We start from the raw sequence: 10,169 nt of genomic DNA on the forward strand, positions 1-10,169 counted from the left end.
ATCACTGGATCCCTGTGGACCCACAAATTCTGCTTTATGTGGTTTGCAATGCCTGGCAGCAGAGGTTGCAGGTGAATGTGTTCTGCTATGCCTGAAGCAGGAGGGTCATGTGTGGGCCCAAGGCCAGTAGAGCTAAGTCCCCCCAGGGCAGGACAGAAGTAATCCAGCCCTTGGTCTGGCTCTCCCTTCCTCCTGCCTCCCAGGTCTCATCCCACCATCCTGGACATTCCCAACCAACTCTACTATGATGGAGAGCTGCAGGCCTGTGCAGATGTGGTGGATCGAGAGCGCTTCTGCCGCTGGGAGGGTCTGCCTCGGCAGGTGAGGCTGGACAGAGCAGGGCCCAGGCCCCCACCCCCATATCTTGACTTCCATACTGAAGGTAGGAAGAGGCTTTGAGTGAACAGACACCAGAAGTCCCCCCAGTTGTCACCTTGACCTGAGCTTCTATTTCCTGGAAGGGTTTCAGAGTGGGAGGGATGAGAGGCAGGAAAGTCCAGCTGAGGGTTTCTTCTGACTCCATGACCAGGGATTTCCCATCATCTTCCATGGTGTGATGGGCAAAGATGAGCGTGAGGGCAATAGCCCGTCCTTCTTCAACCCAGAAGAGGCTGCCACAGTGACTTCTTACCTGAAGCTGCTCCTGGCCCCTTCCTCTAAGAAGGGGAAAGCCCGACTGAGCCCACGAAGCGTTGGAGTCATCTCCCCATACCGGAAGCAGGTCAGGCCCTCAGTTCCCACAAGGTTGAGTCCCGCCCCCAGGTGATAACTCTTTAACAGCCCTGGCCTTTGCTTGCCCCATGTCTTAGAAGAGTGCAGAGGTCAGCTGCTTCCTCCCTCTTTGCTCCCCAGCTCCCTGGCCTCCTGCCTAGCTTCCTCTTGCATTGACGTGACAGCATGAGAGAAAGACACCTTTCCCTTTCCTCCAGGTGGAAAAAATCCGTTATTGCATCACCAAACTTGACAGGGAGCTTCGGGGACTGGATGACATCAAGGATTTGAAGGTGACACTCTGTTCCACATTGACTCTCACCTTCTTTGTACTCCTCACTTCCCCAATTCAGAGACCTCAGCTCCTGTGCCACCGCTCCAGTCCAGCCCATGTCCCTGTCCTATCTCCCCTGCCTTGGGATGGAACTGGGTTTCTCCCCAGGCCTCTTGCTTCTCAAAGTCCCAGCTTGTAGTTCTGGCATGGGATCAGGAAGCCTGCATGTTTAACAGGCTCCTGTATCATTGTGATTGGGCTGGTTTGAGGTCTTTGCCCTAAGAATGAAGTCCAAACGCCACAGCCTACCCCCACCTGTCATGTGATACTGTTGCCCTACCTCCACCCTCAGTAGCTTACCACTTGCTCTGAGTTGGTGATTCGCAACACTGAAATGCAGATAAAAATCACCTGGAGGGCTTTTAATACTCCCAGGGCCCTGCCCAGCTAATTAACACCGATTCTGGGGGCAGAGCCAGGGCACTAGTATTTTTTACAGATCCTCAGGTGATTCTGATGTACAGCCAATGTTGAAACCTCCTTCAAGATTTGGCGTCCTCTCCCTTGGAAAATTCTGATCAGGAGGTCTGGGTTAGGGCCCAGGGTTGTTTAGTTTTAAATACTCACTGATTATCTTCAGGAAAGTCTGCTTCTAGTTACCATGTTCTTTGCAACACTGTTTTCTTTGCTCTGAACACTTCACAGGCCCCGATCCCATAGCTGGCTGTGCTGTTGAGACTTCTGCTTCCTGAGCATGCCTCCTGTCCCCTGTGGCAGAACTCAGCCACTGATCGACAATCAGCAGTGTATCCTCTCAGCTCAAGCTCCAAGGGGCAGGACTTGCCCCTTAAGTTCCCCTCAAACCCACCTATTCTCAGGCCCTGCCTCTCTTCCCCACTAGGTGGGCTCTGTGGAAGAATTCCAAGGCCAAGAACGCAGCGTGGTCCTCATCTCTACCGTGCGAAGCAGCCAGAGCTTTGTGCAGCTGGATCTGGACTTTAACCTGGGTTTCCTTAAGAACCCCAAGGTTGGAGGGCTGGTGGGTGGCAGGAATTCTTCCCTCCTCAGGCTCTTCCCTCCCATGACCCCACCACTTTTCCTTCCAGAGGTTCAACGTGGCTGTGACCAGGGCCAAGGCTTTGCTCATCATAGTGGGCAACCCCCTTCTCTTGGGCCACGACCCCGACTGGAAAGCGTGAGCATTCCCACCCTGTAATCCCTCTTGGTGGCCACAAGCCCCAGCTTAGGCAGGTGTTTCTGCATTAGTACTTGCTTATGGCTCAATAACCAGATTAGTTAATCTTCATAAAACCTCCATCTTATTTGTAAGTGAGCTGACATTCAGAGCTTGAGCAACTGTGGCTCAGCTACGGCAGGACCCAGGCCTGACCTCTAGCCTGCGCTGGCACTTTTCACCCCCGGCCTGCACAGCTGTGTGTGCCAACATCTCTGTACCCCACAGATTCCTGGAGTTCTGTAAAGAAAATGGAGGGTACACCGGATGTCCCTTTCCTGCCAAACTGGACCTACAGAATGGACAGAACTTACTTCAAGATCTGAGCAAGCTCAGCCCTTCTACCTCAGGTACGGCTGGGCCAGGCTGGGGACAATGGTGGAAGAGAAGGTAAAAAAGACAAACATATCTCCTTTCTTTCTAGGGCCCCACAATCACGACTATCTCCCCCAGGAGCAGGAGAGTGAAGGGGGCCTGTCCCTGCAAGTGGAGCCCGAGTGGAGGAATGAGCTCTGAAGACTCAGCTGCCTGCCTTCTCACACCAGCCAAGCCTTAACCCGCTGCCACCCAACCCTGAACCAGAACCCAGCTGAGCTGCCCCTCCAAGGGACAGGAAGGCTGGGGGAGGGTGTTTACAACCAAGCCATTCCACCCCTTCCCCTGCTGGGGAGAATGACACATCAAGCTGCTAACAATGGGGGAAGGGGAGGAAGAAAAACTCTGAAAACAAAATCTTGTTCTATGCAAAAGCCTCTTGATCATGTCTCCTCAGCTTGGCCCCAGCTTCCTGTGTCCCCAGGCTGACCCTGCAAAAGGGTGAGACCATCACACCCTGTCCAGGACTACATCTCCCCATAGCCCCCCATGTTCAGGGGAGGAAACAGTGGGCAGGGAAGCCACCCACAGGTTTCTAAGTTTAGTCCAGGCCAGAGACCACGCCCCTCACCAGGCTCTTAGGCTGAGCCAGGCATGACCTCATCTGCTCTAAGACTCCACCCTTCCACCCTAGTCCTGCCTTTGCCAACAGGGGGCCAGTCTGGCAAGCAACTTGGAATTGGAGAGAGATGGGACTCCCAGGTTGTAGCCAAAATAGAGACTAGACAAGGGAGACGGGAAGCTGCCACACACGTTGGAACCTGTGGCCTTTATTCATGCAGTCAGAGACGAGGCCCCTGCCCAAAGGAGAAACCCCAGTTCACCTACCCTAGAAATGCTCCTCTGAGCCAGAAGTATATAAAGTGCTGGTGTGTGACCATCCTCTGGGGAGGGCCAAAGGAACCAAGGGCCCTACCCCTGGACCAAGGCAGCAGGAGGGACTCTGCTCAGGGAGGGTAGGGCACAGGCCCAGTTCCCAGAGGACAGGGAGGGAGGGCAGCCCCACCACCACCACCTTGGGGACTAGGGAAACTTGATGCAGTCCTGGGCAGGGGGGAACTGAAAAAGGGACGCTTCAGCATGGAGTCCTAAGGGTGGAGTTCAAGGGCAGGTGGGTAATCGCTAAGCCCCTGTGAAGGAAGGGGGCAACAGGAGGCCATGGGATTCTCAGAGAATGGGACAGCCCCTCCGGCGCTTATTCTTGCGGACCTGGAGGCCAGCCCGAGTGGCCATCTCAAAAACCTCGCGCACTCCCTCCTTGGTCTTGGCGGAGCACTCAAGGTAGCCAAAGGCACTGATGCGATTTGCCATGTCCCGGCCTTCCTCAGATCGAACGGGTTCCTGAGAAGACAGAAGATAAGGCAGAGGATGCTAGTGGCTAGATGCACCTCTCATCACACCACCCATAAGTATAGTAACTATGACAAATACCTCCTTCATCCCTGAGCCCACAAAGTATCCAGGCCCCAGCTGCCCTGGGCAGGGATCCTAAGCTTCGTTTACATTCAAAGTACTCTCCAGTCTATCCCCTACTCTCCTACCTAGTCCCACACCCTGTGTATACATTTGCCTTGCCTGAATGTGTTGGCTACCTCCTAACTGACCTCCCTGCCTCCATTCACCCTTTCCTCCAAACCATCCTGTCTGCTAAAATATCTTTTTGACAAGCACACCCGACATCTGTCCCCAGTTTAAAACCTTGCCTTATATAATCATTCTCTCAAGATAGTGTCTATTCCATACCCTGGCAGCTTCCTCTAATAAACAGGTCCTCTGGTCAGTGGGCCACTTAGACCCTGAATAAACCAACTCCCTTGCCACCTGAGCCCTCCTTCAGACAATGATGATGCCCTTCCTCTTCAGGTACACTGATGGCGCAGCCTGCATACCCCAAGTGAAACATAAGCTATCTCACTGTGGACAAGGACTTCCTTATTCATCTTAGTAGCCCCAGTTCCAAAGACAGAACAATAAACTGGAATAAATGAAAATGCCAGGTGACCCTGAACAAGTCACTTCATTCTCTTGGTCATTTGATTAGACACTGAGGTTCCTTCTGGTTCTAAGCAGGGCACAGGTGGGAGAGTAGGAGGTAGACATCACTGTGACCTCTTAACAAGACAGTCAGCTGAAGGGAAAGTTCCCTTCTGCCCCAGGCTGCAACCCCTCAGAGGGCTCCCCCTCAGGTGGCCCCACCCACCTGCTTCATCTTGGCCAGCTCTCTCCTGGTATGCTCATCTTGCCTCAGGTCCTTCTTATTCCCCACTAGGATGATGGGTACGTTGGGGCAGAAGTGCTTCACCTCCGGGGTCCACTTCTCAGGAATGTTTTCTGCACAGAATGTCCCAACAGGTGCCTCAGCTTAAGCATGTAAGCCTTGGTTTTCCCATAGTAGTCTCAAATACTGACGATCCCCTTCATAGCTCAAAACCCTTTTCGTGTAGTACATCATCCCCAAGCTCTTCCAAAGACCAGAGATGCCACAACAAAGCAGACAGCAGGGCCTGAAAGGCCCTGGTAACCCCTTGCCCATAGCCTCTGAAGATGGCTGACTCCAAAGGGTCTCCCTCCCCTCCCTCCAAAGTTCTCACCCAGGCTGTCGGGGCTGTCAATTGAGAAGCACATGAGGATGACATCGGTGTCTGGATAGGAGAGAGGCCGAAGGCGATCATAGTCTTCCTGCCCTGCTGTGTCCCAGAGAGCCAGCTCCACCTGACAAACAGGCAGTGAGTAGCTGACCCAAGGGCCCCAATCTGCCACCCAGAGGTCGTCTCAAACCACTGGTCCTTTAGACTTAATGATATCTATCCTGCACCAGCTCTGTACCAGGCACTCTATTAACCACGGTCACACAACAAACTTAGGTGAGTTTTTCTTAAAGATCTAAGATGTAAACTGGGCATACTGGTACACACTTGTAAATCCAGCAATGTGGGAGGCTGAGGCAGAATTGCCAAGGTCAAGGCCAGCCTGGGCAACTTGGCAAGACCTTGTCTCAATTTTTTTTAAAACATAAAAGGGCTAGGGCAAAATGTTTCTGGGTTCAATCTCCAGGCCCCCCCCCCCCCCGCCCCCCGCCAAAAAATAATGTATTTGATCTTTGGAATCTCAAATGAATTGCTATCATGAATACCATTTTAAATCTCACATCCCTTTGGGGTAAGTCTTGCCATCATGACCATTTTGTAGTGGTGGGGAGTTAAAACCCAGAAGCAAAGGGACTTGGCCCAGATTACAAAGCCAGTATGTGGCAGAATCAGAAAATATACCCAGGTTGTTTTCTTTGTGGTACTGGGGATTAACTCAGGGCCTCATGCATGCTAGGCAAATACTCTACCAATGAGCCACACCCCAGCCCTTTTTATTTTAGATAGGGTCTGGATAAGTTACCCACACCGGCCTCAAACTTGTGATCTTTCTGCTTCAGCCTTCTGTGTAGCCGGCACGGACAGGCAAGTACCACCACACCTGATTATATCCAGGTTTTCTAAGACTGCAGTATCATTTCCCAACTTTTACTTGTTCCAGCAGGGAAAATGAAACAAGGATGTGAGTGCATGGTAAGGAAGGACATACAAGGCCTCTCCATGACCAGGGACAGTGTTCCAAGGCAGAATAGGAAAGGGCTCTTGGCTTTCACCTGTTTGCCGTCCACCTCAATATCTGCGATATAGTTCTCAAAGACAGTGGGGACGTAGACCTCTGGAAACTGATCCTTGCTGAAGACAATGAGGAGGCAGGTCTTTCCGCAGGCACCATCCCCCACAATCACCAGCTTCTTTCGGATTGCAGCCATGGCTGGGGCTGGCAAACAAGAGGCAGTGGGGATTTAGAAAAAAACTAGGAAGTCCAAAAACTGCTCTGGGGCCTCCAAAACCACCCCACAAACGGAGGCAAAGGCTGGGAAAATAGAAAAGGGGGCTTGCTCTGGCATGTTCTTGCCAAGCACCAATCCTATAGGAAACAGAGTTTAAGATTCCTAATCTCTGGGCTGGGATAGATCTTCTCCAGTGGGTTAAAATACAGCAGTGGGAGGTAGAAAAACCCACTTGAGAGCCAGAGATCATGATTTTCAGCATTATCCACTCAACTGAGGGGAAACACCCAGCAAGGTGTTCAGGGATGCCTCCAGAAAAGTCAGCTTCTATCTGCTTTGCATATTGGGGTCATGAGACATTTGTCACCAAGATTTTGATACATTCAAGGTTTAATAATTGCAAAGGTGCAATCTAGAACAGATTGTCGGCTTGAGTCACGCCTGCCTAGTCACAAACAAGGAGTCACTCTACAAAACCAGAGAATAGCAGAACCACCTACTGGGGGGCTGGTAGGTAAGGGAGGGAATATTTATAGACCCCCTTGGTGCCCCGCTCTATGTTGGGTATTTTGACAAAAAGTATTTCCCTCAAGTCCCATTGGCTTGTTAGGTGGATGGTGTACTTCCCGTTTTGACCAACAAGGAAACTCACCGAGGGTTAGACAATCAGAGTTTCAGGGACAACACTCAAAGCAGGGCTGTATGTCTCCAGAGTCTGTGCCTTTCTACATGTCACCTTGGAGGTAGGAAGGAGAGCAGAAGCAGGGAAACCCAGACAGAGGACAGTGGCAGCAGCCAGTCGGCTTCCCTGACCCACCCCACCCAGTCCCCAAAGCCTGGAGTCACACAAAGGAGGCTCAGTCCAGGCAGTGCCCACAGCTCACATTCAGGCAGCCTGCCTTCCTCCCCCTTTCCTCCTGGGGCCTGGTGGCAACACTGCCCCCGGCAGGGGACAATGACCACACTGTAGGGAGCCACACATCCACCACAGTCCGGCGACAGAATAATCCACTAGGGAATCACCTCCACCCACTCTGGAACAACCCCTTCCTCCCTCTGTCCAGCTCACTTTTAGGCCCTGCCCATCTCTCCCTATGACTCAGGGCAAGGAGTCAGCTTCCCAGGGTTAGCATGTGTCCCTCACCACCAACACACATGAACAAGCAGTTCATCACACCTGCAGTTCATCACACCTTCACAGCTTCCCTCACTTCCTCCTTCCCCAGGGAGGGGAGCTGACCTCCACCCAGCTAGGTTCCTAGCCCAGCAGCCTGTGAGGAAAAGAGGGCGGGCTCTGGAGCTGAGATGAAATCTAGGCTGTTGGGAAGAGGGAGGGGGCTACAGCCTGGGCTGGGAGGAGCCCCAAAAGAAATGACAAATGAGGGCCAGTCCCCGCACCAACTAGGCAGGGAGCACAGGGGATGGTAGGTAACTTGATCTCTGCCTCAAATCTAGCTTTTACTCTCAGTCCCACATCCTGTCAAGCTGGGCTGAGCTCTTCTAGTCCCTGCATTCCACAACCTCACACTATAGCCTCGGTCTGCTTTTTAGGAAGCAGAATACTCTAGCCCTAGGCTGTTTCTCTTCCACAGTGGGATGCTGAGTGGCCCCTCCCTCTCCTCCACATACACATTCACAAAACTGGGATGTGGGGGAAGAGGACATGAGTCACTGAGAATTTATAGGAGCTACACTCTCCGGATCACAAAGACGCTTTTCCTGATACCCCAAATGACAGGGAAGATGTGCCCTGCCAGCACATCTCCTCCAAACAGGGGTTCCTTGAAAGGTCCACCCAGGTGACTGACAGTAGGATTTCTTCCAACTCCCCCACCTACTTCCATTAGTTCAACTCATTCAGCTGTGTAAACAGGGGCGAGGGTAACTCTAACCTGGGCAGTGCTGAAGAGAGCAATCACTACTGGACTACCAGTCACTTAGGCATCCCCCAGCAAGGCAACTGGCACCAGATGATGGGAGGCAGAGGCCAGAAGTGACCTGGAACCCCCCAGCTCAGTTAGAAGACTTTCCCTGCAGGCTCTGGTTTGGCCAGAAGAACAAGCAGCCCAGGCCAGACCAGGACACAAGGCCGAAGGCCAAGATGGCATGGACAACAGTTCCCTGTGAGAGGCAGCCCCAGAGGAACTGCCCCACTGACCCTAAGAGGGGCAACCAAACCCCACGCAGAGACTGAAGTGGAGCTGGAACAGAGCCTGGAACTTCTGGCGCCTCCCCTGAGACAAGATACTGTGGATAAGTAGCCCTCTCTCCTCAATCATCCTCTTGATTTTCCCGATTATCCAGTGGGGCCTTGTACCCGGCTCACTTCCCATTAAGTTTGGGAAAGACTCGCTCTTCAGGTGACACCTTTTCCTCAACTTTTTAAAGCCACAACTGAGAGAATTCTCTGCCGCAGGCTCCTCAGCCCACACACCCAAGATAACTCTTTGGGCTGATTGGGGAGTGTGGAGGGAAGAGATTCCTTCGCACACACTCACATGAGCACGCGCACACACGCGCGCGCTGGATCCTTCCCGGTATTCCCTACTCCCTGCCCCAGGCAGGCTCCAAGAACTGTCGAGGGCGGCGTCCAGCCCCCACCGAGCAGTGGCAGCCCCCAAGGGTCACACCGCGCCCCTATTCCCGCCATTCCACCGTCCCGGCCTGGGAGAATTCCCAGCCCACCCTCACCACCCCAGGCCAGGTCCGCGTCGGGCCGTCCAGCCTGCAGGAGCTAGAGCGACTGGGCTGGGTTCCCCCGCGGAGATCCAAGCCGCCCCTTCGTCCCTCAGGGAAGGTTCGAGGAAGCAGGGAGGGAAGAGAAAGGGCTCCGGTCAGGACCTCCGCAGGAGAGAGTCGCAGCCAGGCCGTTCCGGGGGCCCCCTCGCTGCAGCCCGGGGAGGGGCCGGCCAGGCCGGACCCCCGCGCAGCCCGGACGCCGCGTCCAAGGGGAGGAAACGCGGCCCGCACTCGGGCCGGAGCCCCTCGCGGACCGCGCCCGAGCTCCCGGCGAGCAGAGAGGAAGAAAGTGTTCTCCCGGGAACGAGTTCCCAGGACGCCCGCCGCCCCCAGCCCGGACCCCCATACCTTCCGCTCCGCCGCCTCCAGCTGCGCGGCCGGTGCCGGAGGCTGAGACTGACCCGAGGGGCCCCGCCCTCCTTCAGCGCCGCGGCGGGGAGGGCGGGCCCGGCAGGGGGAGGGTCGGCCCGGGGGCGGCCCTTGGCTCGGCCCGCCTCCGGCCCTGGCCCCGGGCGGCCACAGGTCGCCCCTGCTGCGGGCCAGAGACCTGGGGCGTCTGCCCCGGGCTGAGGGAGAGTCGCCGGGAGCTGCCCCGACTGCAGAGGAGTGGGCGGTGACCGGAGCGGGCGGGACCCCCAGGACTCGGCCTCTGCCCCGCCTTCCAGCCCCGAGGGGCAGATCGGCGTCGGAAAGTTGAGAGGCGCTCGGGGCGGCGTCAGGAAGGGCCGCTGCTGCCCTCCGGTGGCCAAGCAGCACCCGCTCCTGCCGCACCTGGGCCCTCACGGGAGGCGGGACTGGGAAACCGCGGCGCCCGAGCCGGAGAGGGGGTGAGGTGTGGTGTGTGCAGAAGATGACCACTCTGCTACTAGAATCCTTGAGGAGCAAATGCAGCCCGACGTCATCCCTGGCCTTGAAGGCCCTCCAGGACCTTCCAGGACCTGCAGACCCAGACCACCCTTCTGCCTCATATTCCCTTTCTTCCACTACGTGGAATTTTCATAAGTCCAATTCTTACCCAC

General features: G+C 54.9%; 2 protein-coding genes across 2 annotated transcripts in view; one reads left to right on the plus strand and one right to left on the minus strand.

Moving 5' to 3' along the window:
- Positions 1 to 3,821, plus strand: part of MOV10 (Mov10 RNA helicase) — a 24,444-nt gene extending 20,623 nt beyond the window's left edge. Inside the window, exons 15-21 of the mRNA XM_079135245.1 lie at positions 204 to 321; positions 530 to 721; positions 930 to 1,004; positions 1,887 to 2,012; positions 2,092 to 2,180; positions 2,448 to 2,569; positions 2,644 to 3,821. Of these exons, the coding sequence (XP_078991371.1) occupies positions 204 to 321; positions 530 to 721; positions 930 to 1,004; positions 1,887 to 2,012; positions 2,092 to 2,180; positions 2,448 to 2,569; positions 2,644 to 2,735 (814 nt within the window). The 3' untranslated portion in view covers positions 2,736 to 3,821. The remainder of the gene's footprint in view (positions 1 to 203; positions 322 to 529; positions 722 to 929; positions 1,005 to 1,886; positions 2,013 to 2,091; positions 2,181 to 2,447; positions 2,570 to 2,643) is intronic.
- RHOC (ras homolog family member C) lies at positions 3,331 to 9,769 on the minus strand. Its single transcript, XM_079135910.1, has 5 exons — positions 9,499 to 9,769; positions 6,235 to 6,398; positions 5,186 to 5,306; positions 4,795 to 4,925; positions 3,331 to 3,935 (listed from the first exon to the last, which is right to left on the minus strand). Exons 2-5 carry the CDS (start codon positions 6,388 to 6,390, stop codon positions 3,762 to 3,764), a joined length of 582 nt encoding a protein of 193 aa, XP_078992036.1. The 5' UTR covers positions 6,391 to 6,398; positions 9,499 to 9,769; the 3' UTR covers positions 3,331 to 3,761.
- Between the last annotated feature and the right edge of the window lie 400 nt (positions 9,770 to 10,169).

This window comes from Sciurus vulgaris (assembly GCF_902686455.1).
Source record: "Sciurus vulgaris genome assembly, chromosome: 1".
Lineage (NCBI taxonomy): Eukaryota > Metazoa > Chordata > Mammalia > Rodentia > Sciuridae > Sciurus > Sciurus vulgaris.